At 54.5% G+C, this 26,246-nt stretch overlaps 1 protein-coding gene across 1 annotated transcript in view; it reads right to left on the bottom strand.

The window, feature by feature from the left end:
- Window positions 1-26,246, bottom strand: part of SLC25A21 (solute carrier family 25 member 21) — a 532,803-nt gene that overhangs the window by 324,128 nt on the left and 182,429 nt on the right. The window contains exon 5 of the mRNA XM_078661963.1: window positions 3,348-3,396. Coding sequence (XP_078518089.1) covers window positions 3,348-3,396 — 49 coding nt within the window. The remainder of the gene's footprint in view (window positions 1-3,347; window positions 3,397-26,246) is intronic.

Here is a 26,246-nt window from a genome sequence, read left to right as displayed (position 1 = left end):
GTCCTAAATTTTCAGTTGATATTCATTTTGTCTCTTCATTTGAATGAATTCAGTGTTTTTGGAATATAATTGCCTGGCTTGCTCTCCTTACTGTGTCATATTCGCATTTTCCTTCGCACGTTTTGGAGATGGTTGTTCGAGCCGACTTCGAAATGCTTTCTGGCCAAATTTGTAGTTACCGTCTTTTTATCCAGTAGCTGGAAGGCCTCCTTAAAATAGACTCCGCTGGCTGCTTTGTTTTCTGCTGCTGTTTCTACATTGAACAGACCCTACATTCATATGGCGATTGCTACCAAGTTCAATATCATTCATTCAACAAACTCTACCTGCAGTTGCCTTTTGAATTAGACTTATTTAGCCACAGGTGGTTCATAAAAGGAACAACTGTGCCTTTTCTTCATCGTTTCTCACAGCCTTCTACAAGTATCTTACCGTTGTCTGTGAGCACTTATCTTCACAGAACTGTAACACATTAGGTACTCACCTAGAAGGAGGTTTCTTCTTCACTTGGACAGAAAGCTACTTCTGTTAGTATGTCTTCTCTCCGCAAAGATTCCAACCCCGCCGCCCCTCCAAAACATCACAAGAAGGAACCTACCTCTCCTACCAAGTGTCCACTACCTATAACAATGGAAAACCTCCTCGAAGAGATGAGGTTGCTTAAACCTTTCGTGGTAGAAACCAATGCTACCCTTTAGAAGCTGGATGAGAAATGGTCCAATTTAGAATCCAGAGTGTCGGAGGTGGAACAACGGATTAGTAATGCTCAAGATCTGATTCCTCAGGTTGCTGATATGTCTAAAGAAATTGCTCTCCTCAAGATGCAAACAGATGATTTGGAAAATCGCAACAGGCGTAATAATCTTCATATTTACGGCATCCCTGAGGGGGAGGAAGAAACTGATGTGCTTATGTTCTTAAAAATGCACCTTCCTAAAATTGTTGGTCTCAAAGATGGCACCGCTCTCAATTTGCAGCGTGCTCATCACATTGGTCCTAAAACTGATGCTTCGTCTACTTCTTCAACTGTCCTAGAAGTACACTGAGTTACTAATGGTTCTCTCAGTGGCAAAGTCTAGAAATCAAATTCTATGGTCTGGTGAAAAAGTTTTCTGCTCTCAAGATGTGGCCCGTGCCACCGCTGCCCGTCGCAAAAAAATTCTCTATGTTCGTCCAGATCTTCGTTCCATGAATGCCAGATATGGTCTTGTTCACCCCTGCTTTTCTAAAGTCACGCATAAAGAGAGGTCCTACTCTTTTGACCGACCGGCAGATCTAAAACTATTTATTTCTCGACACAAAGGAGATGTCACGGACTTTGGAGGGCCATGATTAATATTGTTGTTACTGCTTTCATTTGTCCTCTCTGGGTTTATATGGTTCATCCATAGGTTCGATAAGTTTCGTCTTCTTTTTGGACTGTAGGTCATTGTCTGTTATTGCAGTTCTTCAACAGTTTACTCTTGCATTTGATAGTGCTCATGTTACTGATAACCCTCACAGTACTATGCTATTGTTTATGTTTCTTTTCCCATTGTTATGATTGATAATGTCCGAAGTATTTCATGGAATGTAAAAGGTTTACGTAATCCAATTAAGAAACAACGAGCTCTTACACAAATTTCAAAATTACAATGTAAAATTGCTATGTTACAAGAAACACACCTTAATGATAATGATATACATTCCCTTAAGAAGCAATGGGTCGGTGATGTCTACTGTTCTCCATCTAGGGACAGAAAGAATGGAGCGGTGATTCTACTTCATAAGTCCCTTTCCCTTAGTGTGGAGAGTGAGGAGAAGGAGACTGAAGGTCGTCGGCTCCTTCTCCTCACCCTCATCAATGGTTCTTGTATTTCTCTCCTCATCATTTATGGCCCCACAGGCATCGACCCCCAATTCTGGCAATCCATGTCGCACACACTTCATGCATGCTCTGACTCTAATCTCGTTGTGGGGGGGACTGTAATGAGATTCCCGATCCATTTATTGACAGGAAATCCTCTTCCAGATATGTCCCTAAAAAATGCCCAAAACTTTTGTAAACATTGTACACTCTAGAGGGTTGGTAGACGCATGGGGAATTTTCAATCCTGACTCTTTGGAATGTACATTCTTTCCCTGACTCATAATGCTACATCTCGAATTGACTATATTTTTCGGAGCCCACCTCTTCTCCCCAACTTATCGCTTCCTGAAATTGGTTCCATTTTGATTTCCGATCACGCTCCTGTCCTTATTAATTTAGATCTTCCTTCCCAGTCTTCTAAATCCCGCCGTTGGCGATTTAATAACTACCTTCTCAAGGATCCCTTGTTTTTTTGGACGCTTTAAGGATTTCATTTCAGAATTTTTTCATCTCAATGTTAGTCCTGATATGCTCTTTCATACCACATGGGATGCCTTTAAGGCGGCTGCTAGGGGATTTATTATAGATTATGTTGCTAATAAAAAGAAACAATACCATAAAGAATAGGCATCTATCTTATGTTCCATTAAGAAACTGGAACATGCATACTTTTCATCTAATAATGCTGATACCCTAAAAAATTTGGTCCAGGCAAAATTAGCTTTTAATATGAAATCTACAGAGGACGCTTCTGGAACCTTATTGAAAATTAACTCAAAACTTTATGGAGGCCTTAATAGAGCAGGCAAATTGCTAGCAAACTATCTGAAGGTCAAATCTCAAAGGTCAAGAATTGTGAAGATTACTGATGAGTGTGGTATAGATCATTTCAAAGATGAGGAAATATTACAACGTTTCACAGAATTTTATAAAACTTTATATACCCCTGAATCCTCTCCCTCTAATTCCGCCTTAGACTCATATTTTGATTCATTAGCCCCTCGCTCATCCTCACTTCCAGACTTTTCTATTTTGGAAAATGAGATATCCCTCTCTGAGATATATCCGCTTTATCTAAGTTACCTAAAGATACGGCTCCTGCCCTGAGGGCCTTACTGCAGAATTTTATTCTTGTTTCTCCCATATTCTTTTGCCTCATCTTCTCACCTTATTTCAACATTTTGTTTCTTGCAATGAAGCTCGAGTTTTTTTTTTAAAGCTATGATTTGTCTAATCCCTAAAAAGAATAAGGATCCTTCCCTTTGTGCTATCACCCCATCTCATTGATTAATTTAGATGGTAACATTTTTGCCAAAATACCAGCCCTTTGTATTAACCAAGTTCTCCCAGAGTTGATTAGTCCTGAGCAGACGGGGTTTGTCAAGCGGAGGTCAATAGCTGATAACTCCAGAACCTTTCTAAATATTATTCATTTAGCATCTAAGAGTGCTTCCCCTCAACTCGGGCCCGGGGGGCCGCCAAAGCCGACACTGCTTACCTGGTCTTCACCACGTCCAGGGGGTGCATCAGGCAGATTTCCACGAGACCTGCGGAGACAGAAGAGAGACTCTTAGTGTCCGTGCAGCGCCTCGGGCCCAGAGCTAGCGCTGCGAGACCTGCAGCGCCTCGGAGCCCAGAGCTAGCGCTGCGAGGCCTGCAGGGCAGGGAGGCTCGCGGGACCAGCAGACTGGACTTCTGCACATAGGGTCTCAATTGATACAAACACAAATGAACACAACAGCAAAAGGAAGAGGAGAGAAGAAAACAAACAGTAACAAGAAAGTTATGAATGTGGGTCCCCTCACTACACGCGGCAGCCAGTGGCAGCCTAGCGCCTACATCCGTGGCACTCAATCCACCTCAAGCGCTCGTGGGGCCAAAAGCACAGGGCCTTCAGGGAAAAGGGCCCAAGGAGCACAGGGGCCTCAGACAATGGGGCCACAGTGGACTCAGAGAATAGGGGCATCAGTGCACATTGGTCTCAAAGAACAGGCCCTCTGCACACAGGGGCCTCTGAAAATAGTGCCCCTGGAGCATGAGGGCTTCAGAGGAAAGGGGCCCAGAGAGCACATGGGCCTGGGAGCACAGGGCTATGGGAGCATAGGAGCCTGGGAGCCTAGGAACCTGGGAGCATAGGAGCCTGGGAGCATAGGGGCCTGAGAGTATAAGAGCCTGGGAGTATAGCAGCATAGGGCCTGTGAGCATGGGGATATTGGGAGTATAGGGGTATTGGAGTATAGGGGACTGAAATATTAGGAATCTGCGAGCATAGGAGCCTGTGAGTATAGGGCCTGAGAGTATAGGGCCTGTGAGTATAGGGCCTGAGAGTATAGGGGTATTGGGAGTACAGGAGAGTGAAGGGATAGGGCTCTGGGAGCACAGGGGCATCAGAGGAGAAGTGATGCAGTGAACAGCGCCCTTCCGAGACTAGGTGAGTGCCAGGTCATAGCGTCTAGACCCTGAGGAGAGGGGGGCACCTCTATCCTCCCTCCCAGAGGCCGAGGTCCTAGGGATAGTCACCCTCGGCCCTAACTCAAACGCACGACCCCTTGGAGTGGTGCAGCCGGAAAACAGCCTTAACAACTGCAGCGTTACAACGCATGCCATTACAACGCATGTAGTTACAATGGGAAAGGCTTGTTGCAGGGGGTAGAAGATGGTGGAGTTAACTCCAACATCTACCCTACTGTTGCACAGACTGGAGTTGGAATAGTAAATTATACTATTCCAACTTCCAGCACACCCCCGTCAGCAAGTCGGAGTAAAGGTAAGCATTGTAACAGCATGCATTGTAATGGCATGCATTTTAAAATCATACAACTGGTGCAGACTCTAGGGAAGTCAGCAGGACGCAGAGGAGGGGTGCAGGCTCCTGCTCCCCCGGAGGTCTCTCCCCCCGGGGGCCCTTGGTTCCCAGCCTCCTGACGGAAGCAGGACAACACGCCGGACAACACGCCGGACAACGCGCCGGGTAGCGAATGCTGAGGACACATGTAATCTGCCCTGCCTTAGGGAGATGCAATACAGCAACGAACATTAACACACCAATCAAGATCAACATTACTAGCGGGATGTCCTTTAAGTGTCAGAGATGTCACCAAGTGATGTCACCTCTGACGTCATCTGTGAGGTCGCTTGAAAGACCTTATGGCATCAACAGAAAAAGAGCATTCAGAAGTGCCACCAAAGAGAGGCGCAGCCTCTGGGCACACGTTGGGTACCCTGACCACCGCATTTGATTGGACAGAAGCTGTGACCGCATTTGATTGGACAGAAGCTGTGACCGCATTTGATTGGCCAGAAGCTGTGACCGCATTTGATTGGACAGAAGCTGGGACCGCATTTGATTGGACAGAAGCTGTGACTGCATTTGATTGGACAGAATCTGCAGCGTCCACTGGTAAAGGCTCCTTTTATTGCACTGTTACCCATGAGGGAGTTTATTCTCAGTACAGAAGCAGCGTGGTATCTATGGTGACACGCCCATGCTCATCATGAAAGGTATCCATTATAATTAGGTTTTAGGTTTAAACCTATAATAACTGATAAAACACCACCGAAAGGAAAATAGTCATCACCGGTGTAAACATATAAACACTGAAAAAACACCTTTGCAACCAAAAACTAAGTGTCATTCAAAGAAAGGAAAAGATGAGTGAAAGAATCATTCCTATGTCTTCCTGAAGGGGACAATACAATGTCATTTGGTTATACAAGGCAGCATCAGGAAAGACTGGGCCAACATTATTCTGCTTGAGTTTTGTTGTTCAGGGATGTCACTAAAACATTGTTTCTTCTTCATTCTGCTTTTTTCAGGTTTGTGGTCTTTGGTCTAAAGATGCAGTCCTTAGAAGCATGTTTCAGGTCTTATTTAGTTATTTTAGTATTTGTAGAGATTCTGGAAATATAGAAATCATATTTGATATTTTGGCTACATTTGGTTTTACTGATGGGTAAAAAGGCTGGTTTCATAAGAATCTTTCCTAATATGTACCATAACATTTACCCACAGACAGAGAATGGGTGAAATCCTTTGCTACATCTGCCCCCTTTTGTAGTGAGTCAGTGTTGATTGCAAGTGAATTGTCAAACACCCCAAGCTTTAAACATTCAATGCAAGATGTAGTGACAGGTATATGTGAAAAGAATGTTGTCACCAAGCATCTGAGATAGTGGTAATAACATGACACCAGACGTTTGGTAAAAATGGAACGCAGTGTCACTTGGAATGCTACTGAAAAAAGTTCATACCAAGTTCAATAAAGATTGGAGTGATATTGTTTGTATTTGCAGTAATTCAGCTACGTATGTGAAAAAGCTGTGTGATGGTCTGTCTAAATCAATACCTGAGTTGAAGTGCTTCCCTGTAAGAGATCCTTGTCACTTGCTAGACGGTATGCTGAAAGCATCTTTACAATCTTCAGAGTTAATGAAGAATGCTATTGACTTTGTAGTCCATTCTGGTGCAGTAACAATTTATGTGGATCTCACATACCTCATCAGTGCAGAAAGCAAGCAATAATTCAATTCAATTAAAATTCCATAAACACTGGAAAAACACGGTTTCTGTTGTTTTTAATGGCGCGAAAATATGTAACCACTGACAACCACTGTTTTTTAAGGTATTGAAAAAAATGATAAAACCCCACCAGAATTTACCAAAAATAGAAACTGAAAACAGGAAAGCCTAATTATAATAAATGGGGTAACCCAGTGCGCTGTCCATCCCCCGGGTATCGATCGGTAAAGAAAACAAATGGCTCCAGACAAAACCAATTACAGTTGAGTTGTATCCTTCTGCTATCATTCCAAATCCAAATCACTGACTAACCTATCCACCACTTAAAATGTACTTGCATGTTTCACTATACTAACTCAACACTAATCCTCCATGGGTCTCGGAGTAGCGTGCTACTCGCCGAAAAAGCGCTTCGACGCCTCGTCAGGGGTAGTAAGCACTATATAAATGCAATTACAATACAATACAATATTTGCACATTCCACTAAATATCTCAAAAAACAGAAGCCACCCAAACTTAATTGAAATGCAAACATTCATTTATTTTATGTTTCGTCTTATTCATCAAATGAAAGACACAGACAGAGTCAGAGTGTTCAACGTGTAATGTCAAAGAGGTTACTCCAAGGAGGAGGAAGGGAGTGAAAGGCAGTGCTCGTGTGTGGGATAGAAAAAGAAGATAAAGATCTTAAAGAAACATCCAAGGGATACATAACTCAAACTCTAAACCAAAAAGGAGCTGGTTATGATTCCCAACAAGGCCAGTATCGCTACCGTGCTGAGCCTGCCCCTGGATCGATAGCAATTACGATTTTAGAAATTGTTTCTTAGATGGAGTCACAGAAAAACATAATCTGTGGTTGGGGTAGGAAGGGGGTGAATATAGAGTGCAGGCCCATTGGGGGAATGTCGACGTTTCAACCCTAACACAAAGGGTCTTCCTCAGGACAAGCGAAAGGAAGAACCTATATTCACCAATGTCTGTTCACTGCCCCCAAGTGGTGGGGAGCCGAACATGGGACGCGGTACGGTGGACCGTACCATTAAATCAGGTTATATATATCACCTGTCACTAAATTCTTCATAAGGGGACTAATCACCCCGGTGTGCCGCCTGGAAATAGCGGTGTGAGACCTCTTAGTTTTATTTTTAGGCTGCCATAAGTCCGTGATAAATGAAAAGCTCTGAGAGTAGTTAAAAATCGGTCCGCACACATCGGTGTCTTGTTCCCAAATGCAACCAGGCGTGATTTATCCCCTCATAAAGAATTTAGTGACTAGTGATATATATATAACCTGAGCATTAGCGTGAGCGCAGTGGTAGCAGTAGAGGGTCCCCACCCTCATCAAGAGGTGAGTAGCGTGAGTGCGGTGGTGGCAGTAGAGGGCCCCCACTCTCACCGAGGGGTAAGTAGTGTGAGCACGGTGGGGGCAGGAGAATGTTTTTGTGACAGGGATCAGGACAACAAACAGGTCTGTTAGCTGTGCCCCTGCAGTGAGACCGACAGACTCATGCCAAACTCTGCGGCTGTGTACCTAACGTGCCCTTGGCCTACAGCGCGCACGTGATTGACTGTGCACGCTGTAATGCGCGCTGTAATGTGTGTATGCCTGTGTATGGTACTGTCCGTGAAGGCCTTTGGGTTTCATATTGGAAGCCCAGGGCATGATAGAGTCGTGTGGGGGGCCCATTCCAGACAGATTTGTGGATTGCTGCACCCCTAAGAGCTGGTGCGAGCCACACAGAATGGAGGAAGGAGAGCCAGCCTGAAAAGACCACTCAGTGGGCTCTTGGCACATCTCAGGAAGGAGATGGGGCTGATAAAAAAACCTAGAGGGGCTTTGTCACCCTTGGATGGGTGTTGGACTTGGCCCTTTTTGCAGGGTTATCCCTGAACTTTTTGCCTTCCTCCTGTAGTTTGTCTGACCTGTTTTTGTTGGTTTTATGACTCCGGGCACTTTACCACTGCTGATCAGTGCTAAAGTGCATATGCTCTCCCTACTGTAAATTGATGTATGGATTAGTGACTCCATGAATGGCTGGTTTGATTTACTTGTCAGACCCTAGTCTAGTGCACTGAGTGTGCCAGGGCGTGTAAACCAAATGCTGCTGGTGGGCCTGCAGCACTGGTTGTGCCACCCACAGAAGCAGCCTTGTAAATTGTGTCTAAGGTCTGCCATTGCAGAACCTGCGAGCAGACAGGTTCAGACACCCCTATGTTAAGACCAAGGGCAGGGTGCATTGTACGTATAAGGTAGGACAAGCCCTGATGTGTGTGGCATGTCATAATAGTGAATTACAGCCATTTTCGTTTTTCACTATTGCAAGGCTACCTGTTCTCCATAGGCCAGAATGTGCAGTTAGATTATTACATTTTACAATCCTAACTGACTCAGGGAACACAGTAGAAATTCGAATTTAGTATGCCTGGACTCAGAATGATAAAATGCATATTTTAATGAAGTTGGTGTTAACATTCTGTTTGAAAATACCACTTTTAGAAAGTAGGTATTTTCTTGTCTAACTTTCCAAGCCTGCCTCTGCTAGGTTGTGTATTCCTTGTCTGGAGTTTGAGTGACAGGGCTGGGGGATTCCAGGAGACAGAATGAGTCCGCCCAGTGGTGAATAGAGAGTTCTGCATCTAGATGGGAGGGTGGAGTTGCACCTGGGACCTGAATAGGGCTGTGCCCACCACAGTGCTGGATTCACACCCTGTGGTGCGTCTGATGTGTTTGCCCTGCACTGTAAAGAAGAGAAGGAATCATGTCATCAAAGTGCTCCAGGGCTGTGCTTTCCCTCCACAACGCTGGCTCCACCTCCTTTGGGGCGCCTGATGTTTCTTCCCTGCACTGTGAAAAGAAAGAAGGAATCATGTAAACAGAGCGCTCGAGAATTGGTTTGCACTAGGCAAAGGCCCCTCTGCCCTCAGAGCACAAAGGATTTTGGGGGATAAATATTGGGACCCTGATCCCAAGAATTTAGATCACGTTTGGACAAACAAGAAGAAACCTTTGCTGAGGAGAGGAACCTGAAGAAACTGAGGAGAGACTATCCCTACGCTGAAGTGCTGCTTTGGGGATTGGCCTGCAGTGGTTGCCAGACTGCCAAAGAAAGGAGAAAGAACTTTGTGTACTTTACTTTCAACTTGTGAAGGATCTCCAAGGGCTTGGAAAAGAGCTTGCCTCCTGCTGAAGTCTCAGGGACAACAGACCTCACCCCCAGCTCCCCAGAGTTCTTGTGGAAGTGCCTGCTGCTGTTTTGGGGCCTTCTGAGGAACTGCGTGTCGCAAGAAGCTGGAAGCGCGACTCGAGGAAGAAGCGTTTCGCCGTCGCTGCTGCTGCCGTCGCATCTTGGATGTCGCCGCTGTAGTTGTCGCATTGTACGGAAGCCTCTCGCAACGTTGGAGAAGAGTGTCGCAGCCGTAGTTGTTGCCGTCGCATTGCTGAACAAGGGTGTCGCCGCTGCAGCTGACGCATTGAATCAAGACTTCTTGCATCATCGGAGAAGCGTGCCGCATCGGGAAGATCTTCACGTCTTTATTTCTTTGCACCGGAACTTTGCTGCATTTCCATCGCTGCAACATTACTTGTTGTGGAAGCTCAACGCATCGTAAGGTACATTGACGCAAAGTGTCGCATCTTAAGAACTGAACAGAACTAAGCTAAAACTACCATCTTAAGTACAGTATTGCGGATTTTTGGCGTTTATGGTCTTGTGTTAAATCTATATAAAGAATACTTATTTTTAATATAGAACTGTGTGGTGTCCATCTGTAGTGTTGTCACTGGGTTACTGTATGTGGTCACAAATGCTTTACGCACTGCCTCTGAGATAAGCCTGTCTGCTCGTGTCAAGCTACCAAGGGGGTGAACAGGGGTTATTTTAGGGGTGTACCCCCTTACCCTGACTAGAGGAGAGGGTCCCTATTTGTCACAAGTACCTACCTGTGCCAACTAGAGACCCCCAAATCTAACAATGGGCATACACCGTGAGGCTGGCATCCAGTCGCTGCCATAGCCTGTGTATGGAGCTGCCAAGTTTGGAGTGACTCTTGCTGAGAGACAGTGCGTCCGGGACAGCTGACACCCTGGCTCAATCCTTCAAGCCTGACCACATTGACAACTGAATTAGAAGATGCCGGCCATCACTTTCCGCACCCACCAGAAACAGAAGCAGCGATCACGGAGGTGTGCTCCAGGGATGAACTGCGAAGTCACGCAAAGATGCTGAAAAACGCCAAAGTACCAGGATCAGATGGAAAACGAACCAGGCCACCGGGATGCTGCCAAATGCACCAACGGAGGGCCTCGCTGCCATCTGCAGGGAATGTATCCGGCACCAGAACTTCCCTAAGTCTGGGAAGAGGCGTTGTCATATTTCCTACGTCTGGGAAATCACTCACAGATCCTGCAAACTCCTGTCCTGAGTCTGCTATTTGTCTTCTATTCTTGTCCACCTCAGTGACTTTGCATCTAGTGAAAACCTTCTCTCTAAAGAACAGTTTGGGTACCGGAAAGAACATTCAACCAATCATCATCTTCCCAGAGTGGTGGGCACAATACGTCATGGGTTTAGCATCAGCAAATCAACTGGAGGGGTCTTTCTGGGTGTGACCAAAGAATTTGCCGGAGTATGGCATACACGACTGATCTCCCAACTGGTAAACTTGCCGACTACCTACCTGGCAAATCTGCTAACTACCTACCTGGCAAACCTGCTAACTACCTACCTGGCAAACTTGCTGACTAGCTACCAAGTTAACTTAGCGACTAGTTACCTGGCAGACCTGCTGACTAGCTACCTGGTAAACCTGGTGACTAGCTAGCTGGCACACCTGCTGACTAGCTAGATGGAAAACGTGATGACTAGCTACCTGGCAAACCTGCTGACTAGCAACCTGGTAAAACCTGCTGACTAGCTACCTAGTAAACCTTCTGACTAGCTACCTAGTAAACCTGCTGACTAGCTAGCTGGCAAACCTGATGACCAGCTACCTGACAAACCTGCTGACTAGCTACCTTGTAAACCTGCTGACTACCTAGCTGGCAAACCTGCTGACTAGCTAGCTGGCAAACCTGCTGACTAGCTACCTGGCAAACCTGCTGACTAGCTACCTAGTAAACCTGGTGACTAGCTACCTGGCAAACCTGCTGATTTGCTACCTGGTAAAAGCTGCTGACTAGCTACCTAGTAAACCTGCTGACTAGCTACCTAGTAGACCTGCTGACTAGCTAGCTGGAAAACGTGATTACTAGCTACCTGGAAAACCTGCTGACTAGCTACCTGGAAACCCTGCTTACTGTCTACCTGGCAAACCTGCTGACTAGCTACCTGGTAAAAATCTACTGACTAGCTGCCTGGCAAACCTGGTGACTAGCTACCTGGCAAACCTGCTGGCTAGCTACCTGGTAAACATGCTGACTAGCTACCTGGTAAACCTGCTGACTAGCTACCTGGTAAACCTGCTGACTAGCTACCTGGCAAACCTGCTGACTAGCTACCTGGTAAACCTGCTGACTAGCTACCTGGCAAACCTGCTGACTAGCTACCTGGTAAACCTACTGACTAGCTACCTGGCAAACCTGCTGACTAGCTACCTGGTAAACCTACTGCCTAGCTACCTGGTAAACCTACCGACTAGCTACCTGGTAAACCTGCTGACTAGCTACCTGGTAAACCTGCTGACAAGCTACCTGGTAAACCTGCTGACTAGCTACCTGGCAAACCTGCTGACTAGCTACCTGGTAAACCTACCGACTAGCTACCTGGCAAACCTGCTGACTAGCTACCTGGCAAACCTGCTGACTAGCTACCTGGTAAAAACCTGACTAGCTGCCTGGCAAACCTGGTGACTAGCTACCTGGCAAACCTGCTGACTAGCTACCTAGTAAACCTGCTGACTAGCTACCTGGTAAACCTGCTGACTAGCTACCTGGTAAACCTGCTGACTAGCTACCTGGCAAACCTGCTGACTAGCTAACTGTCAAATCTGCTGACTAGCTACCTGGTAAACCTACTGACTAGCTACCTGGCAAACCTGCTGACTAGCTACCTGGCAAACCTGCTGACTAGCTACCTAGTAAACCTGCTGACTAGCTACCTGGTAAACCTGCTGACTAGCTACCTGGTAAACCTACTGAATAGCTACCTAGTAAACCTACTGACTAGCTACCTGGCAAACCTGCTGACTAGCTACCTGGCAAACCTGCTGACTAGCTACCTGGGAAAAACCTACTGACTAGCTGCCTTGCAAACCTGGTGACTAGCGACCTGGCAAACCTGCTGACTAGCTACCTAGTAAACCTGCTGACTAGCTACCTGGTAAACCCACTGACTAGCTACCTGGCAAACCTGCTGACTAGCTACCTGGTAAACCTGCTGACTAACTACCCGGTAAACCTACTGACTAGCTACCTGGCAAATCTGCTGACTAGCTACCTGGTAAACCTACTGACTAGCTACCTGGTAAACCTGCTGACTAGCTACCTGGCACACCTGCGGACTAGCTACCTGGTAAAAACCTACTGACTAGCTGCCTGGCAAACCTGGTGACTAGCTACCTGGCAAACCTGCTGACTAGCTACCTGGTAAACCTGCTGACTAGCTACCTGGTAAACCTGCTGACTAGCTACCTGGTAAACCTGCTGACTAGCTACCTGGTAAACCTTCTGACTAGCTACCTGGCAAACCTGCTGACTAGCTACCTGGCAAACCTGCTTACTAGCTACCTGGTAAACCTACTGACTAGCTACCTGGCAAACCTGCTGATTAGCTACCTGGCAAACCTGCTGACTAGCTACCTGGTAAAAACCTACGGACTAGCTGCCTGGCAAACCTGGTGACTAGCTACCTGGCAAACCTGCTGACTAGCTATCTAGTAAACCTGCTGACTAGCTACCTGGTAAACCTGCTGACTAGCTACCTGGTAAACCTACTGACTAGCTACCTGGCAAACCTGCTGACTAGCTACCTGGTAAACCTGCTGACTAGCTACCTGGTAAACCTACTGACTAGCTACCTGGTAAACCTGCTGACTAGATACCTGGTAAAAGCTGCTGACTAGCTACCTGGCAAACCTGCTGACCAGCTACCTGGTAAAAACCTACTGACTAGCTGCCTGGTAAACCTGGTGACTAGCTACCTGGCAAACCTGCTGACTAGCTACCTAGTAAACTTGCTGACTAGCTACCTGGTAAACCTGCTGACTAGCTACCTGGTAAACCTGCTGACTAGCTACCTGGTAAACCTACTGACCAGCTACCTGGCAGACTGCACTGGTCACGTGGGGTACGAGGGGAACACTTCTAGTCTTCCTAGAGTTTCTCAGGGATTCATTCTTGGTCCATTTCTCTTTAATCTACTTACAAAGGACATTTCCAGAGAACTAAAGACAGGCCTCGCTCTTTACCTCAAGATGTTACCATCCTCTCCCAGCCTTGCCGGGAAAAGGAAAAGACTGCCCCCTCGAGGCTTAGCTCAGATCTGCACACAGACTGCCCCCTCTAGACCTGGCCCAGCTCTGCACACAGACTGCCCCCTCCAGGCCCAGCTCTGCACACAGACTGCCCCCTCTAGACCTGGCCCAGCTCTGCACACAGACTGCCCCCTCCAGGCCCAGCTCTGCACACAGACTGCCCCCTCCAGGCCTGGCCCAGCTCTGCACACATACTGCCCCCTCCAGGCCGTGCCCAGCTCTGCACACAGACTGCCCCCTCCAGGCCCAGCTCTGTACACAGACTGCCCCCTCCAGGCCGTGCCCAGCTCTGCACACAGACTGCCCCCTCCAGGCCCAGCTCTGTACACAGACTGCCCCCTCCAGGCCTGGCCCAGCTCTGCACACAGACTGCCCCCTCCAGGCCCAGCTCTGTACACAGACTGCCCCCTCCAGGCCGTGCCCAGCTCTGCACACAGACTGCCCCCTCCAGGCCCAGCTCTGTACACAGACTGCCCCCTCCAGGCCTGGCCCAGCTCTGCACACAGACTGCCCCCTCCAGGCCTAGCCCAGCTCTGCACACATACTGCCCCCTCCAGGCCGGGCCCAGCTCTGCACACAGACTGCTTCCTCCAGGCCCAGCTCTGCACACAGACTGCCCCCTCCAGGCCGGGCCCAGCTCTGCACACAGACTGCCCCCTCCAGGCCCAGCTCTGCACACAGACTGCCCCCTCCAGGCCCAGCTCTGCACACAGACTGCCCCCTCCAGGCCCAGCTCTGCACACAGACTGCCCCCTCCAGGCCCAGCTCTGCACACAGACTGCTTCCTCCAGGCCCAGCTCTGCACACAGACTGCCCCCTCCAGGCCGGGCCCAGCTCTGCACACAGACTGCCCCCTCCAGGCCCAGCTCTGCACACAGACTGCCCCCTCCAGGCCCAGCTCTGCACACAGACTGCCCCCTCCAGGCCCAGCTCTGCACACAGACTGCCCCCTCCAGGCCGGGCCCAGCTCTGCACACTGCCAGGTCGTGCCAGATGAATGCAGCTGTGACAGGTGCAAACACACTGTCCGTACACTCTGGGAACGGTTCCAAGCTAAATATCTCTCCCATCTCTCTCAACAATCACCGCTAATTATTTATTAATATACTTCCTGGAGTTTTTACAAGAGGCGAGGCCGCAGCAACAGGGGCAGAACGGGCGCCCATTAATCATATCTCGGTGTTTGACAAACTATCGCTCACAGGAACCTGTTCCTCTATTCTCTTCCCTGTCAGAAGACAAACTGAGCTCGGCAGCCTGGCCCTGTCACCGGGAGCCTCTTCCAGACCGGCTACTGCCAACAGAAGCCAGGTCAGGGCACACAGAACCCCCTGCAAGCCTGGCCAGGGCACACAGAACCCCGTTCCAGCCAGGCCAGGGCATACAGAACCCACTCCCAGCCAGACCAGGGCACACAGAACCCTCTCCCAGCCAGGCCATGGCACACAGAACCCTCTCCCAGCCAGACCAGGGCACACAGAACCCTCTCCCAGCCAGACCAGGGCACACAGAACCCTCTCCCAGCCAGGCCAGGGCACACAGAACCCCGTTCCAGCCAGGCCAGGGCATACAGAACCCTCTCCCAGCCAGACCAGGGCACACAGAACCCTCTCCCAGCCAGGCCATGGCACACAGAACCCTCTCCCAGCCAGACCAGGGCACACAGAACCCTCTCCCAGCCAGACCAGGGCACACAGAACCCTCTCCCAGCCAGGCCAGGGCACACATAACCCCCTTCCAGCCAGGCCAGGGCACACAGAACCCTCTCTAAGCCAGGCCAGGGCACACAGAACCCTCTCCCAGCCAGGCCACGGCACACAGAACCCTCTCCCAGCCAGGCCACGGCACACAGAACCCTCTCCCAGCCAGGCCAGGGCACACAGAACCCTCTCCCAGCCAGGCCATGGCACACAGAACCCTCTCCCAGCCAGGCCATGGCACACAGAACCCTCTCCCAGCCAGGCCATGGCACACAGAACCCTCTTCCAGCCGGGCCATGGCACACAGAACCCTCTTCCAGCCAGGTCAGGGCACACAGAACCCTCTCCCAGCCAGGCAATGGCACACAGAACCCCCTTCAAGCTAGGCCAGGGCACACAGACCCCTCTCCCAGACAGGCCAGGACACACAGAACCCTCTTCCAGCCAGGCCATGACACACAGAACCCTCTCCCAGCCAGGCCATGGCACACAGAACCCTCTCCCAGCCAGGCCACGGCACACAGAACCCTCTCCCAGCCAGGTCAGGACACACAGAACCCTCTCCCAGCCAGGCCAGGGCACACGGAACCCTCTCCCAGCCAGGCCAGGGCACACAGAACCCTCTCCCAGCCAGGTCAGGACACACAGAACCCTCTTCCAGCCAGGCCAGGGCACACGATCCTCCTCCAGACAATCCAATGCCGCAGAGAACCCTCTCCCAGCCAGGCCAGAGCACACAGAACCCTCTCCCAGCCAGGCCAGGGCACATAGAACCCTCTTCCAGCCAGGCCATGGCACACAGAACCCTCTCCCAGCCAGGTCATGGCACACAGAACCCTCTCCCAGCCAGGCCATGGCACACAGAACCCTCTCCCAGCCAGGCCATGGCACACAGAACCCTCTCCCAGCCAGGACAGGGCACACAGAACCCTCTTCCAGCCAGGCCATGGCACACAGAACCCTCTCCAGGACCCTCTCCCAGCCAGGCCAGGGAAACAGAACCCTCTCCCAGCCAGGCCAGGGCACACAGAACCCTCTCCCAAACAGGCCAGGGCACACAGAACCCTCTCCCAGCCAAGCCAGGGCACACAGAACCCTCTCCCAGCCAGGCCAGGGCACACATAACCCTCTCCCAGCCAGGCCAGGGCACACAGAACCCTCACCCAGCCAGGCCAGGGCACACAGAACCCTCTTCCAGCCAGGCCAGGGCACACAGAACCCTCTCCCAGCCAGGCCAGGGCACACAGAACCCTCTCCCTGCCAGGCCAGGGCACACAGAACCCTCTTCCAGCCAGGCCATGGCACACAAAACCCTCTCCAGAACCCTCTCCCAGCAGGCCAGGGCACACAGAACCCTCTCCCAGCCAGGTCAGGGCACACAGAACCCTCCCCCAAACAGGCCAGGGCACACAGAACCCTCTCCCAGCCAGGCCAGGGCACACAGAACCCTCTCCCAGCCAGGCCAGGGCACACATAACCCTCTCCCAGCCAGGCCAGGGCACATAGAACCCTCGCTCAGCCAGGCCAGGCCACACAGAACCCTCTCCCAGCCAGGCCATGGCACACAGAACCCTCTTCCAGCCAGGCCATGGCACACAGAACCCTCTCCCAGCCAGGCCAGGGCACACAGAACCCTCTCCCAGCCAGGCCATGGCACACAGAACTATCTTCCAGCCAGGTCAGGGCACACAGAACCCTCTCCCAGCCAGGCCATGACACACAGAACCCTCTCCCAGCCAGGCCATGGCACACAGAACCCTCTCCCAGCCAGGCCATGGCACACATAACCCTCTCCCAGCCAGGACAGGGCACACAGAACCCTCTCCCAGCCAGGCCAGGGCACACATAACCCTCTCCCAGCCATGCCAGGGCACACAGAACCCTCTCCCAGCCAGGCCAGGGCACACAGAACCCTCTTCCAGCCAGGCCAGGGCACACAGAACCCTCTCCCAGCCAGGCCAGGGCACACAGAACCCTCTCCCAGCCAGGAGAGGGCACACAGAACCCTCTTCCAGCCAAGCCATGGCACACAGAACCCTCTCCAGAACCCTCTCCCAGCCAGGCCAGGGCACACATAACCCTCTCCCAGCCAGGCCAGGGCACACAGAACCCTCGCTCAGCCAGGCCAGGCCACACAGAACCCTCTCCCAGCCAGGCCATGGCACACAGAACCCTCTTCCAGCCAGGCCATGGCACACAGAACCCTCTCCCAGCCAGGCCAGGGCACACAGAACCCTCTCCCAGCCAGGCCATGGAACACAGAACCCTCTTCCAGCCAGGTCAGGGCACACAGAACCCTCTCCCAGCCAGGCCAGAGCACACAGAACCCTCTCCCAGCCAGGCCATGGCACACAGAACCCTCTCCCAGCCAGATCATGGCACACATAACCCTCTCCCAGCCAGGCCATGGCACACAGAACCCTCTCCCATCCAGGCCATGGCACACAGAACCCTCTCCCAGCCAGGACGGGGCACACAGAACCCTCTTCCAGCCAGGCCATGGCACACAGAACCCTCTCCAGAACCCTCTCCCAGCCAGGCCAGGGCACACAGAACCCTCTCCCAGCCAGGCCAGGGCACACAGAACCCTCTCCCAAACAGGCCAGGGCACACAGAACCCTCTCCCAGCCAAGCCAGGGCACACAGAACCCTCTCCCAGCCAGGCCAGGGCACACATAACCCTCTCCCAGCCAGGCCAGGGCACACAGAACCCTCTCCCAGCCAGGCCAGGGCACACAGAACCCTCTTCCAGCCAGGCCAGGGCACACAGAACCATCTCCCAGCCAGGCCAGGGCACAGAGAACCCCCTCCCTGCCAGGCCAGGGCACACAGAACCCTCTCCCAGCCAGGACAGGGCACACAGAACCCTCTTCCAGCCAGGCCATGGCACACAAAACCCTCTCCAGAACCCTCTCCCAGCAGGCCAGGGCACACAGAACCCTCTCCCAGCCAGGTCAGGGTACACAGAACCCTCTCCCAAACAGGCCAGGGCACACAGAACCCTCTCCCAGCCAGGCCAGGGCACACAGAACCCTCTCCCAGCCAGGCCAGGGCACATATAACCCTCTCCCAGCCAGGCCAGGGCACACAGAACCCTCGCTCAGCCAGGCCAGGTCAGGGCACACAGAACCCTCTCCCAGCCAGGCCATGGCACACAGAACCCTCTTCCAGCCAGGCCATGGCACACAGAACCCTCTCCCAGCCAGGCCAGGGCACACAGAACCCTATCCCAGCCAGGCCATGGCACACAGAACCCTCTTCCAGCCAGGTCAGGGCATACAGAACCCTCTCCCAGCCAGGCCATGGCACACAGAACCCTCTCCAGAACCCTCTCCCAGCCAGGCCAGGGCACACAGAACCCTCTCCCAGCCAGGCCAGGGCACACAGAACCCTCTCCCAGCCAGGCCATGGCACACAGAACCCTCTCCAGAACCCTCTCCCAGCCAGGCCAGGGCACACAGAACCCTCTCCCAAACAGGCCAGGGTACACAGAACCCTCTCCCAGCCAAGCCAGGGCACACAGAACCCTCTCCCAGCCAGGCCAGGGCACACATAACCCTCTCCCAGCCAGGCCAGGGCACACAGAACCCTCTCCCAGCCAGGCCAGGGCACACAGAACCCTCTTCCAGCCAGGCCAGGGCACACAGAACCCTCTTCCAGCCAGGCCAGGGCACACAGAACCCTCTCCCAGCCAGGCCAGGGCACACAGAACCCTCTCCCTGCCAGGCCAGGGCACACAGAACCCTCTCCCAGCCAGGACAGGGCACACAGAACCCTCTTCCAGCCAGGCCATGGCACACAAAACCCTCTCCAGAACCCTCTCCCAGCAGGCCAGGGCACACAGAACCCTCTCCCAGCCAGGTCAGGGCACACAGAACCCTCTCCCAAACAGGCCAGGGCACACAAAACCCTCTCCCAGCCAGGCCAGGGCACACAGAACCCTCTCCCAGCCAGGCCAGGGCACACATAACCCTCTCCCAGCCAGGCCAGGGCACATAGAACCCTCGCTCAGCCAGGCCAGGGCACACAGAACCCTCTCCCAGCCAGGCCATGGCACACAGAACCCTCTTCCAGCCAGGCCATGGCACACAGAACCCTCTCCCAGCCAGGCCAGGGCACACAGAACCCTCTCCCAGCCAGGCCATGGCACACAGAACTCTCTTCCAGCCAGGTCAGTGCACACAGAACCCTCTCCCAGCCAGGCCATGACACACAGAACCCCCTCCCAGCCAGGCCATGGCACACAGAACCCTCTCCCAGCCAGGCCATGGCACACATAACCCTCTCCCAGCCAGGACAGGGCACACAGAACCCTCTCCCAGTCAGGCCAGGGCACACATAACCCTCTCCCAGCCATGCCAGGGCACACAGAACCCTCTCCCGGCCAGGGCACACAGAACCCTCTCCCAGCCAGGCCAGGGCACACAGAACCCTCTCCCAAACAGGCCAGGGCACACAGAACCCTCTCCCAGCCAAGCCAGGGCACACAGAACCCTCTCCCAGCCAGGCCATGGAACACAGAACCCTCTTCCAGCCAGGTCAGGGCACACAGAACCCTCTCCCAGCCAGGCCAGGGCACACCGAACCCTCTTCCAGCCAGGCCATGGCACACAGAACCCTCTCCCAGCCAGATCATGGCACACAGAACCCTCTCCCAGCCAGGCCATGGCACACAGAACCCTCTCCCAGCCAGGCCATGGCACACAGAACCCTCTCCCAGCCAGGACAGGGCACACAGAACCCTCTTCCAGCCAGGCCATGGCACACAGAACCCTCTCCAGAACCCTCTCCCAGCCAGGCCAGGGCACACAGAACCCTCTCCCAGCCAGGCCAGGGCACACAGAACCCTCTCCCAAACAGGCCAGGGCACACAGAACCCTCTCCCAGCCAAGCCAGGGCACACAGAACCCTCTCCCAGCCAGGCCAGGGCACACATAACCCTCTCCCAGCCAGGCCAGGGCACACAGAACCCTTTCCCAGCCAGGCCAGGGCACACAGAACCCTCTCCCAGCCAGGACAGGGCACACAGAACCCTCTTCCAGCCAGGCCATGGCACACAAAACCCTCTCCAGAACCCTCTCCCAGCAGGCCAGGGCACACAGAACCCTCTCCCAGCCAGGTCAGGGTACACAGAACCCTCTCCCAAACAGGCCAGGGCACACAGAACCCTCTCCCAGCCAGGCCAGGGCACACAGAACCCTCTCCCAGCCAGGCCAGGGCACACATAACCCTCTCCCAGCCAGGCCAGGGCACACAGAACCCTTGCTCGGCCAGGCCAGGCCACACAGAACCCTCTCCCAGCCAGGCCATGCCACACAGAACCCTCTTCCAGCCAGGCCAGGGCACACAGAACCCTCTCCCAGCCAGGTCAGGGCACACAGAACCCTCTCCCAGCCAGGCCATGACACACAGAACCCTCTCCCAGCCAGGCCATGGCACACAGAACCCTCTCCCAGCCAGGCCATGGCACACATAACCCTCTCCCAGCCAGGACAGGGCACACAGAACCCTCTCCCAGCCAGGCCAGGGCACACATATCCCTCTCCCAGCCATGCCAGGGCACACAGAACCCTCTCCCAGCCAGGCCAGGGCACACAGAACCCTCTTCCAGCCAGGCCAGGGCACACAGAACCCTCTCTCAGCCAGGCCAGGGCACACAGAACCCTCTCCCAGCCAGGACAGGGCACACAGAACCCTCTTCCAGCCAGGCCATGGCACACAGAACCCTCTCCCAGCCAGACCAGGGCACACAGAACCCTCTCCCAGCCGGGCCAGGGCACACAGAACCCTCTCCCAGCCAGGTCATGGCACACAGAACCCTCTTCCAGCCAAGCCAGGGCACACAGAACCCTCTTCCAGCCAGGCCAGGGCACACATAACCCTCTCCCAGCCAGGCCATGGCACACAGAACCCTCTTCCAGCCAGGTCAGGGCACACAAAACCCTCTCCCAGCCAGGCCAGGGCACACAGAACCCTCTCCCAGCCAGGTCACGGCACACAGAAGCCTCTCCCAGCCAGACCAGGGCACACAGAACCCTCTTCCAGCCAGGCCAGGGCACACAGAACCCTCTCCCAGCCAGACCAGGGCACACAGAACCCTCTTCCAGCCAGGTCAGGGCACACATAACCCTCTCCCAGCCAGGTCAGGGCACACAGAACCCTCTCCCAGCCAGGCCAGGGCACACAGAACCCTCTCCCAGCCAGGACAGGGCACACAGAACCCTCTCCCAGCCAGGCCATGAAACACAGAAAACCCTCTCCCAGCCAGGCCATGACACACAGAACCCTCTCCCAGCCAGGCCATGGCACACAGAACCCTCTCCCAGCCAGAACAGGGCACACAGAACCCTCTCCCAGCCAGGCCATGGCACACAGAACCCTCTCCCAGCCAGGCCACGGCACACAGAACCCTCTCCCAGCCAGGCCAGGGCACACAGAACCCTCTCCCAGCCAGACCAGGGCACACAGAACCCTCTCCCAGCCGGGCCAGGGCACACAGAACCCTCTCCCAGCCAGGTCATGGCACACAGAACCCTCTTCCAGCCAAGCCAGGGCACACAGAACCCTCTTCCAGCCAGGCCAGGGCACACATAACCCTCTCCCAGCCAGGCCATGGCACACAGAACCCTCTTCCAGCCAGGTCAGGGCACACAAAACCCTCTCCCAGCCAGGCCAGGGCACACAGAACCCTCTCCCAGCCAGGTCACGGCACACAGAAGCCTCTCCCAGCCAGACCAGGGCACACAGAACCCTCTTCCAGCCAGACCAGGGCACACAGAACCCTCTCCCAGCCAGGCCAGGGCACACAGAACCCTCTTCCAGCCAGGCCAGGGCACACAGAACCCTCTTCCAGCCAGGCCAGGGCACACAGAACCCTCTCCCAGCCAGACCAGGGCACACAGAACCCTCTTCCAGCCAGGTCAGGGCACACATAACCCTCTCCCAGCCAGGTCAGGGCACACAGAACCCTCTCCCAGCCAGGCCAGGGCACACAGAACCCTCTTCCAGCCAGGCCATGGCACACAGAACCCTCTCCAGACCCTCTCCCAGCCAGGCCAGGGCACACAGAACCCTCTTCCAGCCAGGCCATGGCACACAGAACCCTCTCCCAGCCAGGTCATGGCACACAGAACCCTCTCCCAGCCAGGCCATGGCACACAGAACCCTCTCCCTGCCAGGCCATGGCACACAGAACCCTCTCCCAGCCAGGACAGGGCACACAGAACCCTCTTCCAGCCAGGCCATGGCACACAGAACCCTCTCCAGAACCCTCTCCCAGCCAGGCCAGGGCACACAGAACCCTCTCCCAGCCAGGCCAGGGCACACAGAACCCTCTCCCAAACAGGCCAGGGCACACAGAACCCTCTCCCAGCCAGGCCAGGGCACACAGAACCCTCTCCCAGCCAGGCCAGGGCACACATAGCCCTCTCCCAGCCAGGTCAGGGCACACAGAACCCTCTCCCAGCCAGGCCAGGGCACACAGAACCCTCTTCCAGCCAGGCCAGGGCAAACAGAACCCTCTCCCAGCCAGGCCAGGGCACACAGAACCCTCTCCCTGCCAGGCCAGGGCACACAGAACCCTCTCCCAGCCAGGACAGGGCACACAGAACCCTCTTCCAGCCAGGCCATGGCACACAGAACCCTCTCCAGAACCCTCTCCCAGCAGGCCAGGGCACACAGAACCCTCTCCCAGCCAGGCCAGGGCACACAGAACCCTCTACCAAACAGGCCAGGGCACACAGAAACCTCTCCCAGCCAGGCCAGGGCACACAGAACCCTCTCCCAGCCAGGCCAGGGCACACATAACCCTCTCCCAGCCAGGCCAGGGCACACAGAACCCTCGCTCAGCCAGGCCAGGCCACACAGAACCCTCTCCCAGCCAGGCAATGGCACACAGAACCCTCTTCCAGCCAGGCCATGGCACACAGAACCCTCTCCCAGCCAGACCAGGGCACACAGAACCCTCTCCCAGCCAGGCCATGGCACACAGAACCCTCTTCCAGCCAGGTCAGGGCACACAGAACCCTCTCCCAGCCAGGCCATGACACACAGAACCCTCTCCCAGCCAGGCCATGGCACACATAACCCTCTCCCAGCCAGGCCATGGCACACATAACCCTCTCCCAGCCAGGACAGGGCACACAGAACCCTCTCCCAGCCAGGCCATGAAACACAGAGAAGCCTCTCCCAGCCAGGCCATGACACACAGAACCCTCTCCCAGCCAGGCCATGGCACACAGAACCCTCTCCCAGCCAGACCAGGGCACACAGAACCCTCTCCCAGCCAGGCCATGGCACACAGAACCCTCTCCCAGCCAGGCCACGGCACACAGAACCCTCTCCCAGCCAGGCCATGACGCACTGAACCCCCTTCCAGCCAGGCCAGGGCACACAGAACCCTCTCCCAGCCAGGTCACGGCACACAGAACCCTCTCCCAGCCAGACCAGGGCACACAGAACCCTCTTCCAGCCAGGCCAGGGCACACAGAACCCTCTCCCAGCCAGGCCAGGGCACACACAACCCTCTCCCTGCCAGGCCAGGGCACACAGAACCCTCGCCCAGCCAGGCCATGGCACACAGAACCCTCTCCCAGCCAGACCAGGGCACACATAACCCTCTCCCAGCCAGGCCATGGCACACAGAACCCTCTTCCAGCCAGGCCAGGGCACACAGAACCCTCTCCCAGCCAGGCCATGGCACACAGAACCCTCTCCCAGCCAGGTCACGGCACACAGAACCCTCTCCCAGCCAGACCACGGCACACAGAACCCTCTTCCAGCCAGGCCAGGGCACACAGAACCCTCTTCCAGCCAGGCCAGGGCACACAGAACCCTCTCTCAGCCAGGCCAGGGCACACAGAACCCTCTTCCAGCCAGGCCAGGGCACACAGAACCCTCTCACTGCCAGACCAGGGCACACAGAACCCTCTCCCAGCCAGACCAGGGCACACAGAACCCTCTCCCAGCCAGGCCATGGCACACAGAACCCTCTTCCAGCCAGGCCAGGGCACACAGAACCCTCTTCCAGCCAGGCCAGGACACACAGAACCCTCTCACTGCCAGACCAGGGCACACAGAACCCTCTCCCAGCCAGACCAGGGCACACAGAACCCTCTTCCAGCCAGGTCAGGGTACACAGAACCCTCTTCCAGCCAGATCAGGGCACACAAAACCCTCTCCCAGCCAGGCCAGGGCACACAGAACCCTCTCCCAGCCAGGTCAGGGCACACAGAACCCTCTTCCAGCCAGGTCAGTGCACACAGAACCCTCTCCCAGCCAGGACAGGGCACACAGAACCCTCTCCCAGCCAGGTCACGGCACACAGAACCCTCTCCCAGCCAGACCAGGGCACACAGAACCCTCTTCCAGCCAGGCCAGGGCACACAGAACCCTCTCCCAGCCAGGCCAGGGCACACAGAACCCTCTTCCAGCCAGGCCAGGGCACACAGAACCCTCTCCCAGCCAGGCCATGGCACACAGAACCCTCTCCCAGCCAGACCAGGGCACACAGAACCCTCTCCCAGCCAGGCCATGGCACACAGAACCCTCTCCCAGCCAGACCAGGGCACACAGAACCCTCTCCCAGCCAGGCCATGACGCACTGAACCCCCTTCCAGCCAGGCCAGGGCACACAGAACCCTCTCCCAGCCAGGCCAGGGCACACAGAACCCTCTTCCAGCCAGGCCAGGGCACACAGAAACCCTCTCCCAGCCAGGCCAGGTCACACAGAACCCTCTCCCAGCCAGGCCATGCCGCACAGAACTCTCTCCGAGCCAGGCCAGGGCTCACAGAACCCTCTCCCAGCCAGGCCAGGTCACACAGAACCCTCTCCCAGCCAGGCCATGCCACACGGAACCCTCTCCCAGCCAGGCCCGGGCACACAGAACCCTCTTCCAGCCAGGCCAGGGCACACAGAACCCTATCCCAGCCAGGCCATGGCACACAGAACCCTCTCCCAGCCAGGCCCAGGCACACAGAACCCTCTCCCAGCGTGGCCATGACACACAGAACCCTCTCCCAGCCAGGCCATGACACACAGAACCCTCTTCTAGCCAGGCCAGGGCACACAGAACCCTCTCCCAGCCAGGCCATGGAACACAGAACCCTCTCCCAGCCAGGCCCGGGCACACAGAACCCTCTCCCAGCCAGACCAGGGTACACAGAACCCTCTTCCAGCCAGGCCATGGCACCCAGAACCCTCTTCCAGCCAGGCCAGGGCACACAGAACCCTCTCCCAGCCAGGCCAGGGCACACAGAACCCTCTCCCAGCCAGGCCAGGTCACACAGAACCCTCTCCCAGCCAGGCCATGACACACAGAACCCTCTCCCAGCCAGGCCATGAAATGAAAGCAAATTTATAACGCACAGAACTCAGCCCAATGGGCATCAAGGCGCCTAACCAGAATATTTGCAAGTCCAGAGAACTAGTTAGTGGTAGGCTTTCTTGAAGTACCATGTTTTAAGGGCCTTTTTAAAGAGGGGCAGTGAGGATAAAGAGACACACAGAACCCTCTCCCAGCCAGGCCATGACACACAGAACCCTCTCCCAGCCAGGCCATGAAACACAGAGAACCCTCTCCCAGCCAGGCCATGACACACAGAACCCTTTCCCAGCCAGGCCATGAAACACAGAGAACCCTCTCCCAGCCAGGCCATGACACACAGAACCCTCTCCCAGCCAGGCCATGGCACACAGAACCCTCT

This window comes from Lissotriton helveticus, chromosome 9, assembly GCF_964261635.1.
Source record: "Lissotriton helveticus chromosome 9, aLisHel1.1, whole genome shotgun sequence".
NCBI lineage: Eukaryota > Metazoa > Chordata > Amphibia > Caudata > Salamandridae > Lissotriton > Lissotriton helveticus.
The sequence above is the reverse complement of the archived record's forward strand: the minus strand, read 5'-3'. Positions and strand labels throughout refer to the sequence as shown.